Source organism: Mesocricetus auratus, unplaced genomic scaffold (genome assembly GCF_017639785.1).
Source record: "Mesocricetus auratus isolate SY011 unplaced genomic scaffold, BCM_Maur_2.0 Super-Scaffold_100007, whole genome shotgun sequence".
Taxonomy (NCBI): domain Eukaryota; kingdom Metazoa; phylum Chordata; class Mammalia; order Rodentia; family Cricetidae; genus Mesocricetus; species Mesocricetus auratus.
Window position 1 is genome coordinate 9,959,187 of NW_024429191.1, and position 27,908 is coordinate 9,987,094.

A 27,908-nucleotide genomic window follows, 5' to 3' on the forward strand; every position below is an offset into this window, starting at 1 on the left:
AAATTTCCAAACCTAAAAAAAGTTGCAAGCTAATGTAATATATATATACATATATATCCTAAACTTCTTGTTAACTTTCCTGTACACAATTTTTGTCAACACTGAAAGTCTGAATCGAGACTGGAGAGATGGCTCAGGGGTTAAGAACACTGGCTGTTCTTCCTGAGGACCTGGGTTCAATTCCCAAAGATCACTTGACAACTCAGAACTGTATGGTTCCCGTTCCTAGGGAACCAACACCCTCACACAGACATACATGAGGTACAACACTAATGCACATAAAGTAAAAATAAAATAAATTTAAAAAAGAAATGCCATTTTCATAAAGTGCTAGTATTACATGGAGAATAGTGTCTCTTGGTGGATAAAGAATCTCTGAAAATATTCCATGCAGATGTCAAAGAAAGCACTAGATGATTTTAAGGAATAAACTAAAAATAACACACACACACAAAGAAAAAAAGTCTGAATATACAGGATGGTGGTATTACATGCCTTTAATTCCAGCTCTCAGGAGGCAGAGGCAGGAAGATCTCTGAGTTCCACACCAGCCTGATCTACAAAGCAAGTTCCACCAGGTATACAAGAGAAACCAGGTCTCAGGAAAAAAATAAAAAATAAATAAAAAAAAGGAAAGTCTGAATTGTATTTCAATTATTTTTATAGGATCTTCCCATGTTGTCCATGCTAATCCCAGCTTTTCCAATATTTTAAAAAATAAATACTTATTTGCATTTTGTGTGCATTGGTGTCTTGCCTGCATGCATGTCTGTGTGAGGGTGTTGGATCCTGGAGTTACATTACAGACAGTTGTGGGTGCTGGGAATTGAATCTGGGTCCTCCTGAGGAGCAGTCAGTGCTCTTAACTGCTGAGCCATCTCTCCAGACCTCCCCAATATTTCTGTTACATGTAGCTTTCACATTGTACTATTTCCTTCATTAAGTGGGCACTTTCTTTCTTGTCCATTTCTACCGTCTTTTGTAAAGCACCTGCCATAGCACTGCTGAGAATTGCATTACACCATTCTCCTTCCTTCTCGGTAGAGTGCCACCCATGATGATTACGGTTAGTTTCCAGTTCCTAAAGCTGCAGCTTCAAATCCCAATTCTCGCCCCTACATATTTCAGGATATATCTCTTAAGAACAACTCAATGATGCCAAGACCACACTAATAAACTTAACCAACCTTGTTAAAATACTATTGCCTAAAGTACCCATGGCAAGTCAACACCACACACACATGCGCTGTCTTAGTCTCTTCGGAGGCCCGAACCTTAGCCTTGCTAGTCTGGAATGTTCAGGGTCTCAAAGCCTTTGTCCGGAATTACAGCATTAAGACGCATAGCACAGGAGACGCTCGAAGCCAACTTAGTTAAGAGGGTCGATACCAGAACCCGTACATCCAGTTTCTTCTTTTTTCCACATCATCTTCTCTTCAGGGACTGGGCGTGCATCTCAGGCTAGTTCTCTTGAGTCTGGGTCACTGATTTCAGTGAAGATATTGACTGATAATCGCTCTTGAGGTGTCTAGCCTGGGCTGCAAGGACTAGTGAACCACAACTCCCAGAAGACCCTGCGTTCAAGGATCTCTCCGGCCACCGTCGTCGGTCACGTGGGCACCAATGGCAGATCACGTGAGTCCCGGGCGCGCGTCACGGGAACGCTGCCGGACGGACGGACGGCTGTTCTTATTGAGTTTGGTCCTCAGTGGACCATGGCCAACGTCTCCAAGAAGGTGTCTTGGTCCGGCCGAGACCGCGATGATGAGGAGGCGGCGCCGCTGCTTCGAAGGACTGGGCCGCCTGATGAGGAGACGCCGCTGCTGAACGGGGCCGGGCCGGCCGCGCGCCAGGTGAGGCCCGCGGGCGGAGCTGTGACCGCTGGGTTCGCAGCGCCGGAGGGACCCGGGGGAAGACCACAGCGTTTTCCTCTTTTTTTATTTTATTTTTTATTTTTTTACTCCCGGAAGACTTTTTTGACAGTTTCGCACCCACTACCCTCTTCCTTTCTTTCCTTTTGAACCCCTTCTTCCGCTCTAGTCCCAGTGGCTACACCATTAGAAAAAATGATATCCTCTCCTCCAGCAATCATTAATCGTCATTAGCCTTTCAGCAAGAGATCCTAGGACTTTAACCTTCTTTACTGTTTTTGTTTTCTTGATTTTACTCTTCATGGTGAGGGTCGGGCCCAGGGTTTACACATACCAGGTAAACATACGACCTCTGATATGCTCCCCAACCCTTGGCGTTTCAGAACAGGGCCTCCCTGGTGTAGCTCAGGCTGGCCATGACTTCATCATCCTGCCCCATTTTCTCCAGATCTTGGAAGGCCAGGACTACACGCCTGTCAGTTTTCACAGTTTAAATGGCAGAATTGCGCTCTCAGTGAAAATGTCTGACTCTTTATTCAGAGGAGTAATTCCAGACGTTTGGGACATAATTGCAATGACAAGTATTTCCCCGCATTTTCTCTTACTACCTAATTGAACTTGAATTTGGAATGTGCAACCAGATGTGATAAGCAACAAGTCAGAGGCCAGAGTGTGCTCAGCTCTCAAAACAGTTTGTGCCTTTAAAAAATGCTTAATGTTTGGAAAGGTTCACTGGTTTGATTGCTTGCAGTCCTTTGGCTGTCCTGCCTGTGTGCGTTGTATTAACTTAGAGTCAGGTATTTATGTGAATCTCTTGATGTTCGTCTGTTTATAACCGTTTTTTGCCTTTTGCCATTTCTCCTGGTTTTAGGGTTTTCTAACAGTACTCCTACCGTCAAAAGGCTAGGAGGAACACAAGAACAGGCTGTTTCACAGAACTTACATGTAGGTTTTTCTAGACCCTTGGAAGTCAAAGTTGGCTCCTCGTTGTTGGGAAGCAGCTCAGCTCCCTTTGAAGTGACATCTGCCTGTAAATCTGGTCTGCTGCAGTCATCTGAAGGGACTGCAGCAGACCGGTTGGGCGGGTCAGGGTGTTTCTGGGAGGTGTGATTTGTTATCCCTGAGGTAGAGAAAGTAACCTGGGGCTGAAGAGATTGCTCAGGGGCTAAGAGTGCTTGCTGCTCCTGCAGGAGACCCATGTTCAGGTCCTAGCACCCAGGTCCAGTGGCTCAACCATCTGTGACTGTGGTTTCAGGGATCTGACTGACCACCTCTCTTCTCTAGGCCTCCACCTCCCCCACCTCCCATCTCTCTCTCCCCATCCCTCCATTCCTCTCTCCCTCCTGTCTCCCCTCCCTTCCCCCCAAAAAGAAAGTGATCTTAGGTTGGAAACTGGTTTTAAGAAAGGGAAAGAGATGGGGACAGGAGAGGTGGCTCAATGGTTAAGAGCACTGGCTGCTTTTCCAAAGGTTCTGAGTTCAATTCCCAGCACCCACATGTCAACTACCTGTCTCTAGCTCCAAGATCTGACATCCTCACACAGACATATGCACAGGCAAAACACCAATGCGCATAAAATAAAAATAATTTTTTTAAAAAAGAGAGGAAAAGAGTGGAAAATGACACAGTTGGGGTTTGCTGTTTGTTTGGTTTTGCTTTTCTTTGCAAATAGACCTGAGAGTTGGTTTCCAAAGAAAGAATTGATATTTTCCCCCTAAATACCATTATAACTTTTTAAACTACAGTTAATACAATTGATTGGTTGCTATTAAACAACTTAAAAAAGTAATTATGCACCTGCCCCATTGTGGGTTCTGAGGTGTGTGTGCAGGTCACTGAGGTTCTATGTGAGGAGCCCTATAGGTGTGTAGGTGCAAAGAGCATTTTTGTGCTCTGTGTGAATAGTGCAAGTTCCTTAGACACGCTCAGGACAAAGAGAGTATATGTTTAGAATGCTCAGGACAAAGAGAGTATATGTTTAGAATGCTGCCGTAGTTTGGAATATGGTGCAGGGTATGGAAGTCCTGTTCAGGCATGTTAGTTGGTTTTGTGTTTGGCTTAAGTCTAGGAGAAACATGCAGGAAGCTGGGGGCTACAATGCTAAGGAATCCTTGCCCTGCTTAGGCAGGTTGAACAGGCACTGGCCTGTTAGAAAACTGGCTCTCAGTAGACACTAGTCATTAACAGCAAGGGTCTGCAGACAGGAGGGCTTGCCCAGCATCAGCGAACACCTGGGTTCAGTCTCCAGCACCAGTGCCACATAAAACTGGGAGTGGTGAAGGCCGGAGGATCAGAAGTTGAAGGTCATTGATGAGACCCTGTCTCAAAACAAGCAAACCCCCCCATAACCCTATTAAACTAAAAGACACTCATCTTTGCCCTTGACATTTGTCCATGGCCCCCTCTTCAGCTGAGTGACTTCTTGGTGCTGCTTTACTCAGGGAAGGTCTGCTCTGGATAACAGGCAGGCTCATAGGCAGACATGGTGTGTCCTGGTACTGCAGCAAGAGTCTGTGAGCTAGTCTGGAGTCAGTACCCTATTGAAATAAAAAGGGAGGCACAGTGGGGTGACCCCGGGCACTGAACATGAGCTTATCCTGGCTACCTCCTGGGCCTCTGGCTTTGTCACATATGGCATCGCCAGAGTTGGGAGGTGGCATCGTTGCCACCTCAGTTAGGCAGAAGAAGACCAAGCAGTAGTTGCCATAGGTAGGACAGGCTGGGGCCCTGCTTAAAGCTCAGGCCCTGCAGCACTACCTGGAGGCCAAGGCTTTGGTCCTTCTCCTAGGGGTGATAGTGGAGCAGAGAGAGGGTGAGGTCAGCCGGCGAGTCATGGTCATATGCGCGCCATGGGAAGTAGAGTACTCTGTGAGGCTGTTTGATCCTAGAGCAAATGGTGGTGGCAAGGTGGCAGTGTGTGTTTGCAGTCTCTTTACGTGCAGGGCGGTTTTACAAGCCTATTTTGGGAATTGCCACCAGAGACACCCCCTCCCTCAACAGAGGAGGGACCTCAGGTGAGTGTGGGACTGTGTTCTGCCCTGGTAACTTGATACCACAGACCACAGCCTGAGGGGCTATTGGAGAGCTTCAGTGACCCTTGGGCCTTGCTATCTTCTGGTGAGAGCTGTTAGGTCTCAGCCTTAGGAATTTGTCCTCCTCTCTCTGCTCACAAGCAAGCCTCAGCCCAACAGGGCGTAGAGAGCTAAAGGACTGGATCCTGGCAGCCTCGGGGCAGCCATCCAGGACATACCCACCCTCAAGCCTGTCTCTGTGGCCCTCTCCCCCCTACTCTGGGCTGCTCTGCTTGTTGTAGACCTTCTGGCTATTGCATCTAATGCAGGCCTCTCTTTTTAACATTTGTACTGACTGTATAAACTACAGTTTTTTTTTTTTTTAATGTTCCCCACTGTAACAGTCTGGGTTTCTTTAGTGCTTAGCGTTGGAGCCTGGCACCTGGCAGCTGCTCAAGGAAGTGGGGGTATAGAGCTGGTAGTGTGTAACAGTGGGCAGCTTAAAAACATACAGTTGTATCCAGGCGGTGGTGGTGCACGCCTTTAATCCCAGCACTCGGAAGGCAGAGGCAGATCTCTGTGAGTTCGAGGCCAGCCTGGTCTACAGAATGATTTCCAAGTCATCCAGGGCTATGTAGAGGACTCCGTCTCAAGAAGGTGTTAAAAATACAAAAATATGGTGTCCCCAGGTGTGAAGTGAAGTGTGGAGGATGTCAGAGTTCAGTGGTTGTCCTCCTTTGTCAAATAAAATGTGTGTGTTTGTAGATGCATACATATATATGTATGTATGTATTTGTAGGAAGAGCACATACCATGAATGTACTGTCTAGGTGCACACAGTATTCTTTTTTTTTTTTTTTTTTTTTTTTTTTGGTTTTACGAGACAGGGTTTCTCTGTATTGTTTTGGAGGGCATACAGTATTCTTAGCCATCCACCCCATAATGGAGACTGAACCCTAGGCTTCCTGTATACTAGGCAGGTATTCTACCCTGCCCACTTCTTTTAGTTTGTTTTTTCTTTGTTTGTTTTTGTTTTTTGAGACAGAGTTTCTCCATATAGCCCCAGCTGTCCTGGAACTTGCTGTGTAGACCAGGCTAGACTCAAACTCAGAAATCTTCCTGCCTCTGCCTCCCAAGTGTTGGGTTCAAAGACTTGTGCCGCTACCACCTGGGAAATTTTCATGTGGGGCCAGCTGTAACTTTTTTTATTTTTATTTATTTTGAAAGTATGTGTATCTGCACATGTATGCCATAGTGAATGTGTGGAAATCAGGATAACTTGGAGTTGGGTCTTCCCTCCACCATATGGATTCAGGGGATTGAACTCAAGTCATCAGGCTCAGAAGGAGAAGCCCAGGCTTTTAATTTTTGATCCTCCTCCCCCAATCTCTGTATCTAGCATTACACATAACAGTTGTAGCACCACCCACCTGGTATATTCTTTTTCTTTTCTTTTTAAAACATTTTTTGTTTTGTTTTGTTTTTCGAGACAGGGTTTCTCTGTGGCTTTGGAGGCTGTCCTGGAACTCGCTTGGTAGTCCAGGCTGGTCTCGAACTCACAGAGATCCACCTGCCTCTGCCTCCCGAGTGCTGGGATTAAAGGCGTGCACCACCAACGCCCGGCCTTAAAACATTTTTTTTTTGTTTTGTTTTTTTATTTGAGACAGATTTCTCTCTGTAGCCCTGGCTGTCCTGGAACTGGCCTCAGCTCACAGAGATCCTCCTGTCTCAGCCTCCTGAGTGCTGGGATTAAAAGTGTGCACTACCACCCAGCTTCCATCTGGTATGTTCTTAATGTTGGCCAGTGAGTCTCTAGAACTCTTTCATCTTGTAAAACTGAAACTGTACCCAAAGTTTTCTTCCTTTCTTCCTCCTTCAGCCCCCGGCCACCACCTGTTATTCTCTGACTTTATGGATGTAACTGTTGTGCCCAGATTCTGAATCCCAAAATCACCAAGAGGCTTATTTCGATGCAAAAACAAAGAGACTTTTATTGCAGATGTTTAAGGAGCTAACCCCATTAGCTCGGGCCCATCACCCTGCCACCATGGCGAATGGCTGGAGAAAGACCCCAAGCAACCTCAAGGCAGGGATCTTAAAGGGCAGCGTAAGGGGAGTGTCTAGGGGTATGAAACAGTCTCAGGATTGGTGCACTTCCAGGTTTGGGTGACCAGCCCTGTGTTGATTGGTCAACTGGTTGTTATGGCCCATAGGCCCTCTCAAGACTTTTGCTATGCTCTGTACATCACTGTAGTGCACTGTCCATAAAACACACCCAGAGTCGTAAAGCACAGCCCTACCAGCTAACTTCTGATTGGCTCCTTGCCATGAGGAAGGTATCTGACCTTAGTGACCATGAACGGCAAGGTCATGCAAGCACATGTTAGCCTGTAATGGCTGCTAAAATGGGGGACTGGTCACTATATAACCACACTAGGGAGGCTGGCCTCAAACAGCTTTGCAGTTGAGCATGACCTTGAACTTCTGGTGGATGGGGAGGGAGCAGAGGCAGATTATAGCTCTGACAGGCCTGGAACACACTATGTAGACCAGACTGGCCTGCATGTATATATGTACGTATGTACACATGTGCACGTATGCCCATTCAGCTCAGAGCTTTACTTGTGTCACCTTTTTTTATATGTGTGTGAGTAATTTGTTGTTTTCTGCCAGTCAGGCATTCTCAAGTGCTGTGATTTGCATTTATGTTCTGTTTTGAAAGTTACCTTTTCAGTCTTTTGATGTGTGGGAAATTTTGTTTTATGTAACTCTGAAATAATTATAGAGTTCCAGAAGTTGCACAACTAGTCCTGAGCAGGCCTGTGTTCTCATGCAGTTCCTTCCAGGGTGTTGTGTTGAGTAATTGTAGCTCAGTACCAGAGCACTGAGTTTGCTGGCTGTGCAGTGTCTAGATCCTTGGAAACCTCTGTCATTCCACTTCCTTAGTCACGCACAACTCTAAGCCCTCTGCAAGGGGGACCAGGCACCTGTACCCTCTGTGGTCTGTGGATTGCTCTGTCAGCCTTCACCTGATTGGGATCCTGCTTGCTACTTCTTTCACATGGTTGGGCCACTGCTCACCACTGGGGTCAAGGATATCATGTAAGCAAGTGCTGTCATGTGACACATAGCCAGCACCTCTCCCATTATCCTCTTAAACTGTTGAGGGTTCATTTTCTTAGGCCTGGTGGTTCTGACTCTTGGCACCCGTGGTATAGTGAAACAATTGTTGATGGCCTTTGGCTTGTCTAACTCATCTAGATAAAATAGACTGGCCACCTCCCCTTCTCTCTCCTGTGCCCCTCAGCCCCTACTTCATTGTCCTTATGTCTTCTGCCTGGTCACTCAGCACTTAGGGCAATTTCCCTGAGGGGGTGAATGGAGTTCACATCAGGAGTCTTACGGATTCAGGACAGGTACAATGCCTGCCATATGCACCTCTGTGTACAAGTTGACTGGGAGGCTGTGACAGCACTGAAGCTCCTCTTGAGAAGGGTTCACCTGTGTGCAACAGCTTCCTTTCTGGGCCAGCACACACTGGCCAACAGGCTATGGAACATACCTACCCTTTTCCTGAGCTTAGCAGTTTAGGATACTGTTTGTCCTGAAACTTCTATGTGTGTTGGTATTTTGTCTGCCTGTGTATCTATATGAAAGTGTCAGATCTCCTGAACCTGGAGTTACAGACACTTGTAAGCTGCCTCATGGGTGCTGGAAATTGAACTCGGGTCCTCTGGAACAGCAGTCATACACTTAACCAATGAACCATCTCTCCAGCCCCCAAAATGTGTAACCCAGGCTGGCCTCTTGTCTTCTGTCTCTGCCTCTTTCAGCAAATCTTACCAGTGTGTACACTACAACCAGCAGCTCCAGAACTTTTGAAGATGCCGGGCATTGGTGGCGCAAGCCTTTAATCCCAGTACTCGGGAGGCATAGGCAGGTGGATCTCTGTGAGTTTGAGGCCAGCCTGGTCTACAGAGTGAGTTCCAGGACAGCCTCCAAAACAATACAGAGAAACCCTGTCTCGAAAACAAGCAAACAAAAAAAGACTTTTGAAGAAAAACATGCACACTTTGTTGTTGATACTTGTACTGCCATATACATGCACAGTCCTTCATGATTTCAGTGTGAACCACACTCTGGAAATCACATTGACATTGTGGTGTAGCACAACTTCAATCTCAGCACTTAGGAGGCAGAGGCAAGTGAGTTTGAGGCCAGTCTGATCTACAGAGTGAGTTCCAGGACAGCCAGAGCTAATGTAAATACTGATTCCCTCCCAAAGATATGTCCACATTCTAACCATGATACCTATGAGTAGGACCTCGTGTGGAAACAAAATCTTTGCAAGTGTCACTAAAGTGAAGTCATCCTGGAACGGCCCTGTGGGACTGACAGAGGCTGGAGCCATCTAGAATCCAAGGAGTAGGAAGGATTTCCCTGGAGCCTCTGGAGGGAGCAAGACCAGTCTCGTCTACAGAGTAGGTTCCAGGACAGCCAGGACTACATAGAGAAACACTGTCTGAAGAAAGCAATAGTAGCAGTAGTAGTAACAACAATAATAAAAATGTAAATGCTTGGGGTCCCAATGAACCTTGATAAGAGTCTTGGGAACAGGAAGGATACAGGAAACACTGAGGCTAGGCAAGCAGCTGCCTCAGTGTTTCCAGAAGATAGCTCCAGGGACAATTCCAGTACATAAGCTGATGGGCAGTCCTTGGGGCGCCCTCTGTCTTCATACTTGGTTTCCATCATAGATAGCTACTTTGCTTTCTAACACAGTGAATGGAGGGCCACATGGCTCCTGCCCAGCTCATAAGTTGGCCTTCATTGTAGCCCCCTTTACCAGCATTTTGGTAAACATCCAGGAAATTGGGCATAGGTACCACCCTCCCCACAACTTTTCCACCTACCCCTTACTGGGCAGGTGTGAATTTAGCCAGGTTGGGAGGCTCACAATCAGGAAAGTGTCCTAAGAAAGGGCACTGGCTGCACCAAGCTGCACCTCTACAAGGACTTCTACACCTCGGGCCCACTCAACTCTGTTACAGCTTCTGCTTGGGAGGGCTGCATTAGCTGCTTGAAGCAGATAGAGGCCTAGAGAAACTAGACTAGACTTTGTAGAGGCGGTAGGCAGAGGAGGAACCATCACTTCATGACTGTGGACACTGACTTGCTTGGACACGTCCTACAGCCCTTGGCCCTGGTGCATGGTCATGTTTCCTTTCATAATGGAACAGACAGGGTGGTGTACTAAGGTGGGGGAAACTGGGCTTTCTGTCCCATGCTAGCCTTCTCAGGGGCAGAGTGTTCATGTCAAGAGCAGACCTGGGTTCTAACACCCAGGAGGGCAGGATGTGAGGGTGGGAATTAGAATGAGTATTGTTCTACCTCGCTCATCTGGTGCCCTCATGCCTCTCTGTTTTCAGTCTCACTCTGCATTTTTCCGAATTGGACAGATGAACAACGTGGAGCTGGATGATGAGCTTCTGGACCCAGTGAGTGGTGTGATGTTCCCTGTTCCCACTGAGCTGACCTTAGTGAAGGAAAGTGGAGTGGCATGGTCAGCAGGTAGCAGGGCTCCCATACAGAATATGGATGTGATCTCTGAGGCCAAGTGGCCGGCAGCTTCAGGTGTGAAGAGGTGGCGGAAGCCTGTGCTGGAGAGGCGATGAAGCGCAGAGTAGGTGCAAGCTTAGTGTGAGGATGTCCAGAGAGATGATCTCAGAGAGATCCATGGGATGGATTCTGGCATCCCCAAAACAAGTTCTCCAGGGACTAGGAGAGCATAGTGCTCTTACTGAGGACCAGAGCTCAGATCCCAGTGTCCATGTCAGATAGCCCACAGCTGCCTGTACTTCCAGCTCCCCGGGATCCAGCACCCTCTTTTGACCTCCACAAGTACCTGTACTCACGTGCACATGACAACACATAGGCACACACATGCATGCACATAATAAAGAGTAAATCTTGAAAAACAAACAAACATGGGGATGTTTCCTGAGCCATCTCTCTCCCCTGGAATTTGATGCAGTGTTGTTCTCACATGACTGAGTGTAGCTGTCCTTGAGGCCAGAGGCCGTTGGCTTTCCCTGGAGCAGGAGTTACAGGCTTCTCTAAGCCGTATGATATGAATACCCAGAAACCAAACTTGGGTCTTCTGCTAAAGCAAACACTCAACCCCTGATCACTTCTCCAGACCCTTATTTTGTCTCTTTAGTGCTTTTGTTATTTTAGACTTCGGGATAAAACCTAGAGCCTGTGTCTGCTAGGCAAGCCCTCTGTCACTTAGCTGCATCTGTTTTTACTGTTATTTATTCATTTATTTGCCTTGCTACATAACCCAAGTTGACCCTGAATTTCCAATCCTCTTGATTCTGCTTCCTAGGTGCTAGGATTCTTGATGTGCCCCACTACACCCAGCTTTATTGAGTATTTATAACCCTTTTTTCTATATTTAAAAGGTGGTCTGTAGCCTGGCAGTGGTGACACATACCTTTAATCCCACCACTTGAGAGGCAGAGGCAGGTGGATCTGTGAGTTCAAGAACAGCCAGGGCTACACAGAGAAACCCAATCTAAAAACAAAACAAACTATATGTATCTATCTATAAAATAAAGAAGGATGGTCTGTAGACCTTTGTTCTGAAATCAGTTGATTTTTAGGGTGTTAAAATAACATTGTACTCCTGAAACAAAGCTATGGTGTTTGCAGTACCCCATTGGAGGACTTTTGTCTCCATAGCTCAGGGAATGGTAGTTTGTAGGTTTCTTGTGACTTCCCAGTCTTGGGTGTCAGATCATGCTGAACTATGGGATTTGAGACTCAGTCCCTTTTCTTCTCCTTGTTTTTATTCTTAAAGAGCATGCTGCTTTTTTTCTCATACAGGAAGTGGACCCTCCTCACACCTTCCCCAAGGAAATTCCACACAATGAGAAGCTCCTCTCCCTCAAGTATGAGGTGGGTTCCCCATCCTCCTTGACTGAGCTCAAACCCTACCCTTTCCAGCCCTCTTCCCTGTCTCCTGGCTATACTTGCACTCTGGTCCCTGGGTCAGTAATCAAGTACCTTGTACCCTGGTCTGTGCAGAGCCTGGACTATGACAATAGCGAGAACCAGCTCTTTCTGGAAGAGGAGAGACGAATCAACCACACGGTGAGCAGATTGGGCTTGTGGCTTGTTTGCCTGGGTGCTGGCATATTGGGCCAGGCAGTATCCCTGTTCTATCCCCTTCCCTTTTCTCCCCCGAGCCTGTGGGTTCTACCGCCACAGTTTCGTGGTTTGTGTGTGGAGGGTGGGGCTCTGAACATGTGACACCTGGCCCCCAGATACTGGAAACTGCAAGGGAACGGCTAAAATCATCATGGTCAATAAAGCTCTTCTGCAGATGGCAGACAGTGCCTCAAATGTTAGTAGCTAGTGGTGAATTTATAGGGAATATGATTTACCTCCTTGTGACTTCCTGTGGCCCTCAGTGGTCATTGAAACATTTGTTGGAGGCTGCTGTTAGCAGATTTAGGCTGAGAGCTGAACTTTGTACTGTGTGTGGTAGCCGCCCTTGAATCTGCCAACACCAGAGCAGTGCACAGCAAGAGCCTAGCTGCACTGCTTGCCTTTGACTGCACCATGTTTCCCATCCCTATCTAGGCTTTCCGGACGGTGGAGATCAAGCGATGGGTTATCTGTGCCCTCATTGGAATCCTTACAGGCCTGGTAGCCTGCTTCATTGATATTGTAGTGGAGAACCTGGCCGGTCTCAAGTACAAAGTCATCAAGGACAGTATCCTCCAGAGACACTCAGCATGGGGCACCTGGGGTGAGGGTTCAGTAGCAGAACCCAAGCATGTGCCTTCACAGACAGGCAGTAAAATAGAGCAGGCCTGGCTCCATAGAGACTAACACCTGCCATACACGCACACAGCTCAGCATACGGGTGGTATAGTCATAGTCAGACTATGAGGTGTCTCCAAGTTGTCTACTTAGCACCATGGCTTGCTTGCTAGTCAGTAGTTGTGCTGGCCCAGGTCATGAAATGATATGGGCCAGATAGACTGCCATAATAGTGAGACAAGCAAGGCAGGTGTGTGTTCCAGTGTAGCAGTTCCTGTCCTTGACAATCCCTGAGACATTGACAAGTTCACCGAGAAGGGCGGTCTGTCTTTCTCCCTTCTGCTGTGGGCCACGCTGAACTCTGCCTTCGTGCTCGTGGGGTCTGTGATTGTGGCCTTCATAGAGGTAAAGCCACTGTGTGTGTCTCGGTGAATGGATGGGCCCCTCTGACTTACCCACCCTGGGCCCTGTTAGCTTGTGAGGTTGGAGGCTTTCTGCCAGAGAGAACCACAGTGTGGTACAGATGGGAAATATTCAGTCATAACAGAAGAGACACTGGGGCTTCCTCAGCTTGACTCCTAGTGGTACCATATTTAACCCAACAGTAGAACCCACACCTCATCCCTTGGCCACCCAATTCATACCCAGACCATAGATACACTATATCTACCCCATACTCACATATAGTTAGAGCTAGGTCTTTCAGGGTCTTTTCATAGCTAGACAATGGGGTATTCTAGGGCATGCAAGTTCTCAGGAGTTTGGACAACTCATGCAAGTATCCAAGCAGAGGGGCAGCAGGACCAGCCATTCTCCAAGGAGACTACTCCCATCCCACAGATAACCCCTCCAAAATGCATCTTTATTGCAAGGCTCCCCTGGAGTCCTCCCTTCTCTAGGTCTCTCTATGCTCCTTTTCCTTTTGGTGGAGTGATAAAAGAAGGAACAGACAACATCCAGAATCTTCTATGTGGCTATAGAGCAAGCAGCTGTCCCATATATCAAGAAGTTCTAGTTCCTGCTTGGTACACAATGAGTGTTGTCCATCTTTCCCTAACTCACTTGGGGATACGTGACCACCAGACTCTATCCTCGGCCCTTACACATGCCAACCAGGTTTTCTCTTAGGGGCCATTCCATTCTGGGCTGGGTTAGGGAGGGACCTCTACTTCCCTGACATGAAGCCCTTCTCCACACCTGCCCCCGTGTTTCTTGTGGTTGTAGAGGCTGCACCCCTTACTCCACCTGCTCAGTGGCACCTCTGTCTTTCCAGCCAGTTGCTGCTGGCAGCGGAATTCCCCAGATCAAGTGCTTCCTCAATGGGGTGAAGATCCCTCACGTGGTGCGACTTAAGGTGAGGTGTGATATGGGGCAGGGCGTAGGATTTCTGCTTGTTTAATTAAGTCTGTCTTTGCTTGACCCTCCATACCTGGTACAAGCTGTGCACACACCAGCTGTTGTGTGTGCTCACAGCAGCAGATTGTACATCTGAAAGTAGCAAAAACTGGTCCTTGTCTTTAGTAAGTAGTGCAGGAATATGAGTGTTGTGATTGCAGTCATGCAGTACATGTATGTAATTCAGGACTGTGTGGCCCTGAGTATTTCAGAGCCAGAGGGACTAAACTAGGGTGGGAGATGGCCTGCCTTTCTCTCCCTATTTTCAAAGTTTCCTCTCATAGTTGTATTGTATAGTATTACCAGCATTTTTCTAGTTATAACGTTTTCCACAAGTGAGTTACTAATGCCACAGGGACTGAGCAGTTGTCTACACAGTCTGCTTATTATTGGTTGTTTTTGCATGACTAGCCTTTCTGCCCAAGTCTGGCCAGACACTGCCTCCTGTCCCTATCGAAGAAGGCAGGTGTGCATTGGCCTCCTTTGATGTACTCCCTTCCCTGATAATCCATGGCCTCTCTGGAGTGCTCCCAGGCCTCATGCCTTATAGCCAAGGAAAGGCAGTGTGGTCACACTCTGGAAAGCAAGAGACCTGTGCTGCTACTTTGCCATATAATAGGGTAGACGTGATGCTTCTGGACATAGCACTAACTGTTACCCATACTAGACTTTGTGGAACTCTGGAACATTTTGCTAAATATCTTTGACTAACAGACTAGATTTAGGAGGCTTCCTCAGAACCTGCCCTGAACATGATGTCCCTCCCAGTGGCCCCTCCTCCCTGTACCAGAGAGGCATGTATAAGTTGTTATGTTTTTTATTGTTAATGGGCCTATGTGACAGAGTTAGAGTTCTGCTCACCCTTGACTGCCCTGAGCACCCATCAGGCTCATGCAGTTCAGGGGAGTCATAGTCCCTCAGCCCCCACCTTCATGGGGAGGAATACTGGGGTGTCCATGGAGTGGATCCTAAAGTCTCCAGGGGAAACACCTGTATGCTCATGAGATGGAGGTCGTGCTGTCAGACCCAGCTAGTAGTTGTCTCCATGATAAAGCTGTGCTGGGCCTAGAGCAAAGGCATAGTCATAGGCAGGGTTGAGCTCCTTCCTCAGGACCCTCTAGGGATATTGACTCTAGATTCTCCAGCGGGGTGTGGAACAGGAGCCCTGGGTGCTGCCCTAGTGTTTGAGTCTGAGTGGATGATAAGTGTGAGTTCTCATCTGAGCGCTCATCAGCAGTGCTGGCTTTTCTTGAGCCTCTGGGGCTCAGGCATGTGTACAGCATGTTTATTCAAACTCTGCATTTTCTTTGTTTCCAGACGCTGGTGATCAAGGTGTCCGGTGTGATTCTGTCTGTGGTAGGGGGACTAGCTGTGGGAAAGGTAACAACAGAATGAATGATACTGGTCCCTCCTGAGTCTGAGTTTCTGTCTTTGGGAGGACACCAAGGCCCAAGCATGACCTCTCAGTACTGATTGCTTTGTGCTCCCAGGAAGGGCCAATGATCCACTCAGGTTCGGTGATTGCTGCTGGGATTTCTCAGGGAAGGTCAACATCACTCAAGCGAGATTTCAAGGTGAGTTCTTCCACACACACATGTGGACTGGGGAGTCATGGGTGTGTCTCCACTGGTCTTCTGCCTGTGCAGTCTTCTCTAGATCTCCGGGTCTCCCTCAACATCCATTGCTGATTCTAAGGACAAGCTGGCCTGCTCCCAGTCCAGGTGGTTACAGACCATGTGACTTCTCCATGGTCAATCCCTAGGATTCTGGTGTTTTATGCTAGTGTGATTGTGTTGAAAAGGATCTGTGGTTCTGACCAGCTTCTCAGAGGAACAGTCACTTGAGGGAGGTCAGAGCTTTAAATGGCTACTCAGATTCATGGTATAATTTTGTCATGTTTCTCACTGTTAACAGCAATAAGATGGGCATTATACTAAACTTCTATGTTGATAAGTCTATACCCATCTTTTGAAACAGTGACTGTGTAACCCAGGATGGCCTTGAACTTAGGATTCTGTCTCGAGACTTCTGGGAACTGAGATGGCAAGGATGTACCACCAAGCCTGACTGAACAATCCTTGATAAAATCAAGAATAAGTTTAGGTTTTTCCACTCATTGGATTTTCTCCAGTTACTAAGGTAGAGCTGGAATAAGAAGTTCATAGATTCTTTCATGTATGGAGAAGTTAAGTCACTGTCACAAATGGAATCCTGTGGTTATACTCTCAGCTGTGGGTACTTGGGCACCCCCAGCCTTCCTGTTTTCTTCACTATGTCATATTGTTCTCTGAATCCAGTGGCTACTGCTACGATTATAATGTGATTATTATACATCTCTTCTTTGGTCCCTTTGGTGGGACCTGTTTCCAACTTTTCTCCCTAATACCTTCCATCTTTCTCTTTCAGATCTTTGAATACTTCCGCAGAGACACAGAGAAGCGGGACTTTGTCTCAGCTGGAGCTGCAGCAGGAGTGTCTGCTGCATTTGGAGCCCCTGTAGGTAAGGAGGAGTCAGTTCCACCTCATCTCTGACTATGGCTGGCCCCGATGGGGAAGCAAGTCTTTATTGTAGGCATAGTTCTGATGTTTGTAGACAAGTGCCAGGCGAGGGTATGGGCAGTGCCTTATAGCCACCAACTGGGACCTGTGTTGGACACTGGCAGTGAGTAGACTGCTGTGGCTCAGGTGACACTTTAGTCCTGCCGCTTGCCTTCTAGGTGGGGTCCTGTTCAGCCTGGAGGAAGGTGCATCCTTCTGGAATCAGTTCCTGACGTGGAGAATTGTAAGTTCCTGAGGAAGGCAATCGTGCTTCTCTCCCTTGAGAACTCTTCATAGTCAGTCCATCCTTTGTATTGTAGAATCCCCCAGTGGGTCCAGTAGCTCCATACCTGTGCCAGGTGTTCTTGGTGCTGGAAACCTCAAAAACACTACCTTCTCTTATATCTTTCATTAGCTTGTCTATAGAGCAGCAATGCCACCTTTGCCCAGCCAACCAGTAGACCCAGCCACACTTGACTCCAGTCCCCTTCCTTTTGTCGTAGATGAGCTATCCAGACACACAACTTTCCAAATGACCAGAAGTCCCAATCTCCATGTCTGGCTCTGGCATTCAGATGAAAGTGTTGTATATAGCTCTTGGAGCCTAGGTGGGCCAAATGTAGCTTTGAGGGTTTCGGGTGGGCCAGGTAGAACTCTGAGGACATTGAGTACTAAGTGGGCTGGGCAGGGCTCTGAGGGTTCTAGGTGCATCAGGCAGGTCTCTAAGGCTCTGATTTCTCTTTGCCACAGTTCTTTGCTTCCATGATTTCCACCTTTACCCTGAATTTTGTTCTGAGCATCTACCATGGAAACATGTGGGACCTGTCCAGCCCAGGCCTCATAAATTTTGGAAGATTTGACTCAGAGGTAATTTGCCAGCCACATTATCCCACCTTGCCCTTTCTGGTGCCACCTCAGAACACTGTTGGCTGAGACTTGAACATGGCTTGGGAAAATCTAGTTCTTAGTAGGGATGTTGAATTCTTGTCAGTTCAAGGACCCTGTAGTGTGCACAAGGATCTGCTCCCTCAGGGCTTTTAGTATACCACAGCTGCAGTGTGAGACGGCTCCAGAGTGCCAGACTCCACAAGCCACCCACACCAGCTCAGCCTTGAAGGGCCGGCCATAAGGTCTGCGCAAAGAAGACCTATGGAACCTCTTTGATTCTGTACAATAGTGCTACAAGACTCCGTGCCTGTAGCTAGAGTTCCTGCTCAGTCCTGTCATTTAAGCAGCAACTTCTCAAAATCTTTGCTTTTTCCCCCTCTGCACAGAAAATGGCCTACACCATCCATGAGATTCCTGTTTTCATCGCCATGGGTGTGGTTGGTAAGGGCCCCTCCCTGTAGCATGGACCAGAGTCAACCTATGTTGGGGAGAATGGACTCCCAATTCCAGAGTGGTGCTGTGAAGATCGCCACACCTCACCTCTAGGCACTGTCCTGATAGGGATCTTATGAAGATTCATGCAGGGGTGGGCAACTCAGAAAGACCCCAGAGCTTTAATTCTACTGTGGCAAAGCTTCAGACTTGGAATGAGATTCCCTTGGGAGCAAGCAGAACTTTACAACATTTACAGAGTGAGGACTCCTTGCCCAAAATGTTCAGGGTCTGAGGTGATTCAGATTTCCTTTTTATTTCCTCCCAGAATTTTTTTTCTCCCATGCTCAATTCACACTGCTCTGTAAGAAGCTAAGTGGAAGGCAGAGTGGTCTTAGTGGTGACGCCTGGGGAGCCATCTGACAGTGCACCCTCACCAAGACTGTCCTCCCTGTGAAACTAACTTTCGTCTCTTTTCTGGTCACAGGTGGCATTCTTGGAGCTGTGTTCAATGCCTTGAATTACTGGCTAACCATGTTTCGGATCAGGTGAGAAGGAATCCCAGTTTGTGCGCCACATAGACAGTGCAGCTCTACTGGGCGCAGGAAGTGGACAAATTGTAGCGGCCTTGTCAGTGAGGGTCCTTTTCTGAAGGTCTACCCTGCTTAGCTCTCAGGGCAGGTCAAGGGTGTGTGGCCTGGGGGACAGGGACAATCAGTGGAAGTGGGGGAGAGGCAGGAGGAGCTTCAGAGGCTGAGTGCTCCTCCCAGAGAGACATTCCTCAGGTCCTAAGGTCTGTGAAAGTTAGCAGAGAAAATTTGTCACGGACAACAAAGCTCTAGGTGAGTTAGCTACTGTCTACCTTCTGCCTTGGGTGCCAGCCCTTTTATTAGAAGAGAAGCAATCAAATTTGGGAAGACACTGAATGTCTTTCTGGTTTTTCACTGGACTAAGATGCTGTGGTGGGGTAGCAGGGCGCATTATTACTGAGAAGTCCATAGCCATAAGGAGAAAGATAACCCCAGGAGTCTGGGCTCATTGATCATTAAACCTATGTTGTTTTGCCCCCTCTTCAATGGGTTCTGGGTCAGGTTGCCATGGCAACTGCCAGGGGCAGGGCAGGTAAGGCTACTCTTGGTTATGCAGCAAAGTCCATCCTGGCTTTGGTCTCTAGGTACATCCACCGGCCCTGCCTCCAAGTGATTGAGGCCATGCTGGTGGCTGCTGTCACAGCCACGGTTGCATTCGTCTTGATTTACTCATCTCGAGATTGCCAACCCCTGCGGGGGAGCTCCATGTCCTACCCACTCCAGGTAGGCATAGGTCTTGGGCTGGCCCTATGAACAGGACCAGCTTTCCTGAATGCTGTTTCTCAGTGGTACCAATGCTCGTAGGCCTTAGACTCTGTATTGTAGGGTCCCAAAGTAATCTGAAGCTGTCTTTCAGGTGCCTGGGGAATGGGTGGTGGTACTAGACTGATCTCACCATAGTCATTTCCAGACACCTCCTGGAGAGAGTTTTAGATTAGAGAAGTACATACCTGTAATTTTACAGAAACCTTATAGGGATACTTGTAGCAGCTTTTAAGAGTCCCCAAACGAAAGTTGCCTCTCTCCTTAGGCCAAGGAATGGTGTGTCCCTCCATATAGTATATGGCACTCATCTGAGAGTCTGGACCTACTGGTTCTCAGGGCTGTTGTCCAACTCTTGATTCCGAGGCATTGCTCATGAAGCTCCTAGGTTCCTGTTTTTTCCGGGTAGCAGGGACAGATGGATCTCCTTCTCCCAGAGAGATGGTCCTACCGTTGAAGCCCTGACTGAATTTACACTTGGGCTCTGTGTTCAGAACCCAGATCCTGTCTGGTGCTCTCCAGACTCGGTATGGGAGCACTCAGCAGCAGCACAGAATCCTCCCTGTGGCTTTCTCTCCCTCTGTCCTTTCTCTCATCTCCGCAGCTCTTCTGTGCAGATGGCGAGTACAACTCCATGGCTGCAGCCTTCTTTAACACCCCAGAGAAGAGCGTTGTCAGCCTTTTCCATGACCCCCCAGGTATGTGCAGTCAGCATGGCTGGGACTTAAGGACAGTGGGTAAATTCTTGGCCCAGAGGTCACTGCCCTGGACTGAGGAGTCACTTCTGGTATGGTGAGGTGTACTGGAGTTCAGGAACCAACATTGCAGAGTTGGGAACATGGGTTTGCATGGTTCTGTAGGGTACCTTGTGGCCAAGCACCTGGAGAGAGACTGACTGGGCTCCCCATCTTCTCCTTTCTTCCTAAGGCTAGTCATCTGAGTCACCTCTCTCTCTCTCTCCAGAAGAAAACCAAGCCTGGTGACTCCATACCCAGACCTTTCTGGGCTCAGCCAAGCCCTACAGCAATGCAGAGCTGAGCAGCCTTAGGCCTGCATCTCAGGCTCCTCCCCTTCTGTTTTAGTTTGCATTCTGTTGCTGTCAGTGGTAAAATAGTGACCAAACCAACTTGTGAAGGAATGGGTTTATTTAGCTTACAGATTACAGTCCATCTTTGAGGGAAGCTGAGGCAGAAACTGAAGCAAAGACCATGGAGGAACACTGCCTTTTGCTTGCTCAGCTCCCTTCTTCATACAGGCCTGGCGCACACACCTAGGGATAGCTCTGCCCACAGTATGTTGGATCCTCTACATCAATTAGCAATCAAGAAAATACTCCCACAAACATGCCCACAGGCCAGTCTGATGGAGGCAATTCCTTAGTTCCCTCTTCACAAATGTATCAAGTTGACAACTAAAGTTAACCATGCCATCCACCCTACCCTGGGGGACAAGTGTTTACAATTGTTTCCTGTCATAAGGCTACTGGGGACTTCCCTGTTTGGGGGACTGTCCATAGGAAAGGTTCATGAAAGCTAATGGATAAATTTGGCAGAGAATAAGCCAGTGGCCTTTCACATGGATCTCTGCCCTTACTGACCTGCCCCATTAACCTCAGTAATCTGTGCCATGATGCTCTCTCTTATCCACACAGATTGATGACGCTTTCCCCCACCCTGGCCTTCACGTAGGCCACTGTGGTTCTTGGTTCCTCTCTATTTGGCCTTACTTCTCTGGTTTCTCACCCACAAATATAACCTCAGCATTTGTCTAGGGAGGACATACCTCCCAGGTCTTGGAGTTTGACCACTGAATTACAGTAGCCCAGAGTGGTTTGGGGCCAAACAGGACATGTCTTGGTCACCTCTCACCTCTGGTGTTTTCCCTGAACTGTTGTTACAGGGCTCCCAGGTTCAGACCAGGCTCAGGCTCAGGGAAGGTGTCCTAGTGCAGCTGCCTTGTGTGAAGTCACACCAGGTGTGAGTCCAGCTGAGCTGGGAGTCTGCTGCTGCTCTCAGGAGCACGGGCTTCCTCTTTCTCCCAGACAAGGGCCTCCACCTGGGGCCGGGCACGTCAGCTGTTGTGGGGAGTTTGGTGCTGACATGGGGCCTGGGTGAACCCTGCTGCACTTCTCACCATCACTACTTCTGCCTCTGGGGACCTACCCTTCACCTGGGGCAGCTGAGAATGCAGACCACTGGGAATGGGCTCTGGTGGTCTGGTTCTCAGAGTGGATGCACATGACAGGCAGGACATCCCTGTGCAGGCTTGAGTTCCAGCTACAGCTCAATGGCCTTCTTTTTCCCTAGGCTCCTACAACCCTTTGACACTAGGCCTGTTCACCCTGGTCTACTTCTTCCTGGCCTGCTGGACCTATGGCCTCACAGTATCTGCTGGTGTCTTCATCCCATCTCTGCTCATTGGAGCTGCCTGGGGCCGACTCTTTGGCATCTCCCTGTCCTACCTCACAGGGGCAGCGGTGAGTTGGGGGAAGCATGCCAGATCTCCACAGCTCAAGTGCTCTGGTGACCCTAGGGGCCACAACCGGGGAGATCAGTGTACCTAGTGCAGGTAGACAAAAGTTCTAACACTATCAAGTAACTGTGTCACATAACTGTGGAGACACGTTGGGTAGATGAGAGAGAATGTAACAAAGGGGAAAGGAGCCCGGGTCCATCTAGCGCTGACCTGCATGTAGGTCTCTTAGCACTTCCTCTCACAACTGCTGGTGGAACTTGGGGTTTTAATCTGTGTGTGTTTGCTCAGTTAAGTCATTTGAATAAAATGGACAAATTACAGAAGGGATAACAACAGGAAGCCTATATCTGCCCCTGCCCTGTCCTCAGACTCCGGAATCTGTCTAGATCTCCTGTCTTCTGAGATGTGATTGTTAAGAATGATTGCTTTGAACATAAACAGTTCAGTGACTTTATTAGATGCTTAGCATTGTGCAACCCTCACTTCCAGCTCCAGAGCTCCTTCTCCGCCTAGAGTTGTTCCCGTTTTCCTCCCACTGTCTAGTGGCCTCTAGCTTCCTTGCTGTCTCTAGGCTCATCTATTGCCAACATTTCCTAGGGCAACAGTATACACCCTCTTATGTCTCTGGTCTCTAACTGAGTATGATGTCTGCTTGGTTCATCTCTGTTGTAGTGTGTCCTAGAGTCTTTTTGTTGTTGTTTTTGTTTTTCAAGACAGGGTTTCTCTGTGGTTCTGGAGGCTGTCCTGGAACTAGCCCTTGTAGACCAGGTTGGTCTCAAACTCACAGAGATCCGCCTGCCTCTGCCTCTCGAGTGCTGGGATTAAAGGTGTGCGCCACCACTGCCTGGCCCTAGAATCATTTTTGCACAACTGAATGTCTTTTCTTGGGTGACCAGTGTGTCACGTTGGCAGTGGCACCTTGTGCATGCTTTTGCCCTTCTGTCGTCCTTCATGTAGGTTCCTCAGCACAAAGCAAGTACAACCTTCTGAATTCATGGGTGTGGGCAGGTGGTAGATAGAGTTTGCATACCTGTCCCTATACAAGGCACACCTAGCTAGTGTTAGCATACAGGTTGTAACAGAGAGCACTGGAGTAGAATGTTCTGCATGTGAGCCATGAAACTCACTCCTATATGTGGATCAATTATAGCATCTTCATTGGTATGCCCTGGCAGATTTGGGTAAGGATTGCCACTGCCTCTGATACTCAGCCACGTTGCCTCCCACAGATCTGGGCAGACCCGGGTAAATACGCCCTGATGGGAGCCGCTGCTCAGCTTGGTAAGCTCCAGCTCTTGCCCTGTTTGGTGAGTGGGTCTCACTTGTATCCTGCCCACCCATGATGAGTTCCACCAAGGCTGGCCTTTGCCATTCATGTGAGCAAAATAGAAAGTGAAGCAGGTGAGGTCATCAGCCCCATAGCATAGCCAGATGGCAATCATCAGGGCCCGATAGTAACCATCCTTGCTTCTGGGGTCTGGAAAGATGTGTGGGTAAAAAGACGGTAGACATAGCAGAGCTGGGGATCCTGTGTTTAGAGGGATAGGGACTTATGACTATCCCTACAGGTGGGATCGTGAGAATGACTCTTAGCCTGACAGTCATCATGATGGAGGCCACCAGCAATGTGACCTACGGCTTTCCCATCATGCTGGTGCTGATGACTGCTAAGATTGTGGGCGATGTCTTCATTGAGGTATGCAGCATGAAGGGGATGGTTTGTCCTCTGCTTACCCTGGATGCTGACCTTGTAGCCTAACACTGGGGTTTGAGGGGCCTGCAGCAGCTGCACAAGGAAGAGGCCCATTGAGCCACTCCCTATATCCTTCAGGAACCTGGCAATGGTGGGGCCCTGAGGGAGGTAATGTGCCTTAAGGACCCATGGGCAGTGTCCTGAATCATGACTCTGTACCCAGGGCCTCTATGACATGCACATCCAGCTGCAAAGTGTGCCCTTCCTGCACTGGGAGGCCCCGGTCACCTCACACTCGCTCACTGCCAGGTATGGCCAGCTGGCCTGCTAAGCTCTCAGGTTCCTGGGTGCTGTGGGTGGATGTGTACAGGGAAAACACTGAATGCCTGTGGAGAGCCCAGGTACCAGTGTCCCACTGTCGCTGGCCCATGACTGGTCTCCCAGTGCCTGGTTAAGTTTATAGCATGGAAATGGGGTTCTTGGGGTTCCAAGTCTGACAGCTTCATGTCTGTCTAGTGTTAACATTGTACAAGAGTTCTTAAGGAAGTCCCTTGACAGTATGTCGTATGAGTGTCATTGAGATAGTATCCTTGGATTGGGCCTCTTGGCAGGGAAGTAATGAGCACACCTGTGACCTGCCTGAGACGGAGAGAGAAGGTTGGCATCATCGTGGACATCCTAAGTGACACAGCATCCAATCACAATGGGTTCCCCGTGGTGGAGGATGTGGGAGATACTCAGGTACCGTGGGCACTTTTTTTTTTTTTTTTTTTTTTTTTTTTTGGTTTTTTACGAGACAGGGTTTCTCTGTATTGTTTTGGAGGCTGTCAGTCCAGCCCAGCCTCGAACTCACAGAGATCCGCCTGCCTCTGCCTCCCGAGTGCTGGGATTAAAGGTGTGCGCCACCACCGCCCGGCCCGTGGGCACCTATTTAGGAGTATAAATTCCTTTTTATTTTGTGCCTGTGAGCAACTTATATTGGGGATGTTCCTCATGTAGTTCATCTGAACAAGATACCTTTAAAAAAAAGATTTATTTTTATCCTATTTATGTGTTTTGCCTGCATGTATAAAAGGGCATTAGATCCCCTTGGAATTGGCATTACAGATGTTTGTGAGCTACCGAGTAGGTGTTTAGAATCAAGCCAAGGTCCTCTGCAAGGGACCTTAACCACTGATCCATTTCTCCAGCCCATGAACAGGAAATCCTGTGTTGCACATAAAGTAAAATTCTTCTCTTAGCTGGCCTGTCCCCACAGTACAGCCTTGTGCAGTTGTGACTGAACTGGACTTCTAAGTCATGGTGTTGTGATGTCTATCAGGAGGTGCCAATGAGATGTGAACCCAGCTAATGTTTACCCCTTGCCCAGTTCTTATTCTGCTGGGATGTGTTGGACATTAGCCCTAGTGGCCTGAAAGAAATGTAAGAAATAGACTTGGCTTATGTCTTGCTACCTGTTGATTCCATTCTCAGCAGCTGGCTTCCATGCTCTGCAGACAGGGTTAGCCCTGTCTCAGATACTTTAGGGACTAGCAGGATTATATGTGAGAGATACCCACTTCAAGGCCTGTGCTTAGAGGTGACTGTTAAACAGCAACTATGGGCCAGTGGGGAATCTGACCAGATTTTCCCACTGCAGTCTCAAGGCCTCTGTTTCCTCTCCTGCAGCCAGCCAGGCTCCAAGGCTTGATCCTGCGCTCCCAGCTCATCGTGCTCCTGAAGCACAAGGTATGTGCAGCAGTCCATGGGTGGGCGCGTCCTGGGCACTGTCCTTCACAGTGACGGATACACAACTGACTGCTGCCTGCAGGTGTTTGTGGAAAGGTCCAACATGGGTCTGGTGCAGCGGCGACTGAGGCTGAAGGACTTCCGTGACGCCTACCCTCGCTTCCCTCCAATCCAGTCCATCCATGTATCCCAGGATGAGCGGGAGTGCACTATGGACCTTTCTGAATTCATGAACCCCTCTCCCTACACAGTGCCCCAGGTACTTAATGACCCAAAGGTGTTGGGGGCAGGCCCGTGGTGTATGGATGACCTCCAGGGCCCAAGCTAGATGCCTTGTGCACTTTGAAAAGGTGGTAAGGAGCTTCTGGAATCTTGTGGAGTAACTGCTGCCAGGTAGAGAGGAGGCCTTCAGGGATGATGCAAGTGGAGCTTGCTGCCTGAGATGGACCATCTGACCAAAGCCTGGGAGAATTTGGGCTTCAAATAGCAGTGAGCCTTGAGAACCCCACTAGCAGCATGTAGAGGCTTGTGGTCAGGGACGGAGGGAAAGGGACAGCTCAGGACCCTGGAAATGCCTGGTTTGGGAGTTGAATCTCTTTCTACAGTGGGGTGAAGTGGGCTAAAGGCAATTGATTACCTTGCAGGAGGCGTCTCTTCCTCGAGTGTTCAAGTTGTTCCGGGCTCTGGGCCTGAGGCACCTGGTGGTAGTAGATAACCACAATCAGGTGAGGCTGCTTCTGTCCTGCTGGAGAGTGCTGGAGCTGGCTCACACTCTGCTTCGTGTGTCCCTGCTAGGTTGTGGGTGGACATTGGGTCTTGTCTGTCACAGGACAGTAAGCCTTGGGACTTAGACTGTTGTTGCACACCTACTTAGCACTGGTATATAGAGTATGCCATCATATGGAGCAGAAGTGCTCTAATGTTGTTTCTGCAGGTGGTCGGCCTGGTGACCAGGAAGGACCTGGCAAGATACCGCCTAGGGAAGGGAGGCCTTGAAGAGCTTTCGCTGGCCCAGACGTGAGGGTTGGCTCCACCCTTGTGCAGTGGTACCCAAGCCCCTCTGCACCTCCTCCCAGGGTCCCTGGTCTCAGCCAAAGCCTTGCCCTCTGGGCCGTGCAACAGCAGGAGCAAATGCCCTCCCTGAGCCTGACTGGTGTGGGGGCCAGACCCTTTTTCTTGGGCAGTTGGTTTACATCATCAGAACTTTCCTTGTTCCCTGACCCTTGAACTTGCCCTTCTCCTGGGTTCCTTCTCCAAGGATGAAATTTGTGCAGTTGCACCCTTGCGGCTCACTTCTCAGAGCCAACAGAAGCTGATACGTGTGTGTGAGGGGTAGACAGAGACAGCCGTGACCTATTGCTGTTTCTTCTCTGACTGAGCACCTACACTGTGGTGGTACTGCCCACACCAGCCAAGAGCTTCAGCAGCAAGGGCATGAGGAGCTATGCAGCCTGGAACAGGCTCTGTTGGGGAACCCACATGTGCCATCCCATTCTTGGTCCAGAAGATGGGGAAACTGGCTCTGTGGCTGGGGCTTGAGAGCTGAAAACCACATAAAGACTGAGTCTGAGTTTACCTACATCCGCCCCAGGCTTTCAGAACTGGGGGTCATGGCACTGTGGACCACAGCTGGAAGGCAGGTCTTCCCGCAGCACTGATGTCCATAGTGGCTTTGCTTATAACTACACTGTATACACCCTTGGGCAGGGACCTCCCAGGACCTGGCCATCCAGGGGTGGCCCTAAGATGGACCTGTGAGCACCAGAGCCAAGGAGTCTCACCTCTAAACTGTGTTGTCAGAGTTGGCTCCACCGGACCAAGCTAGACCTGACATCCAGCAGTCACCTTCTGAGTCTCCTTCCAGGACACTGGCACATCCTATCACAGGGTACATGGGTCCTTTAGGAAGCTGGCAGTTACTGCCTCCCAGTCATCATCCCTCCAGAGGAGCGGCTCTTCGTTCCATGAGGAGGTGGACTAAGTATATTGTTGAATCTGGGTATGAGAAATGAGACTCCTACCTAGGGCTCAGCACTCTGGAGATGTGTGCACTCAGCGTGGTGATAAAGCAAGTGCAGGTGGCACCTCTGTAGACAGTAGCTGCTGTCTGTGATGGGCAGTGGTTTGCAGCTCTTGACAAGTACTTCAGCTAGCCCAGGGACCTGACCTCATCCCCCTCTCATAACCTTGCTCTCAGGCTCAGTGCAGAGCGTGGTTTCTGTTACCTGCTTGGATGACATCCTGTCCTCAAGTCTGGGTGTGCCAGGCTCTGCATTACAAGAAGTTGTAGCTGACCCACCTTGCCTGCTCCACTGGCCCTGGTGGGTAGGTCTTTGTAGCAAAGCCAGGGGTGCTCTGGATTGGGAAGAGCCATATCTGAGTTGGACCCAAGGAGATGAAAAACACTGCACAGGGCCTCAAAGACTTGGTACCAAAAAAGCATGTGCAATCTGTCCTCAGTTCTGTGTTGACTACATGTTGAAATGATATTTTTGGATATATTAGGTTAAATAAAACAATCAAAACTTGTCTCTCCCAATATTCTCATTGTGGCTCTTGAGAGGGCTGAAACTCCAGTGTCCCCTTCTGTGGTTGCCATCCTACCCTCTGGGTGTTTCTGCTCTTAGATGCAGGGCTAGCTATGTCCCATTTGCCTAGGACCCTTACTCTCTATGTGTGTGACTCAAGGATCTGT

General features: G+C 48.8%; 1 protein-coding gene and 1 long non-coding RNA gene across 2 annotated transcripts; one reads left to right on the forward strand and one right to left on the reverse strand.

Moving 5' to 3' along the window:
• Positions 1-1,631: 1,631 nt before the first annotated feature.
• Clcn7 (chloride voltage-gated channel 7) lies at positions 1,632-27,742 on the forward strand. The gene is made up of 25 exons (XM_040748312.1): positions 1,632-1,853; positions 10,312-10,380; positions 11,771-11,842; positions 11,972-12,037; positions 12,530-12,662; positions 13,008-13,117; positions 13,986-14,066; positions 15,425-15,487; positions 15,598-15,681; positions 16,514-16,607; positions 16,825-16,889; positions 17,396-17,512; positions 17,920-17,974; positions 18,453-18,513; positions 19,140-19,278; positions 19,922-20,015; positions 21,624-21,793; positions 23,022-23,073; positions 23,361-23,488; positions 23,709-23,794; positions 24,097-24,226; positions 25,154-25,213; positions 25,296-25,472; positions 25,858-25,938; positions 26,148-27,742. The coding sequence occupies exons 1-25, from the start codon at positions 1,716-1,718 to the stop codon at positions 26,232-26,234; spliced, it is 2,412 nt and encodes an 803-aa protein (XP_040604246.1). The 5' UTR covers positions 1,632-1,715; the 3' UTR covers positions 26,235-27,742.
• Positions 24,416-25,913, reverse strand: LOC121141263. The gene is made up of 2 exons (XR_005878131.1): positions 25,851-25,913; positions 24,416-25,289 (listed from the first exon to the last, which is right to left on the reverse strand). It is a non-coding gene; the product is annotated as an uncharacterized LOC121141263 (long non-coding RNA).
• Positions 27,743-27,908: the final 166 nt, after the last annotated feature.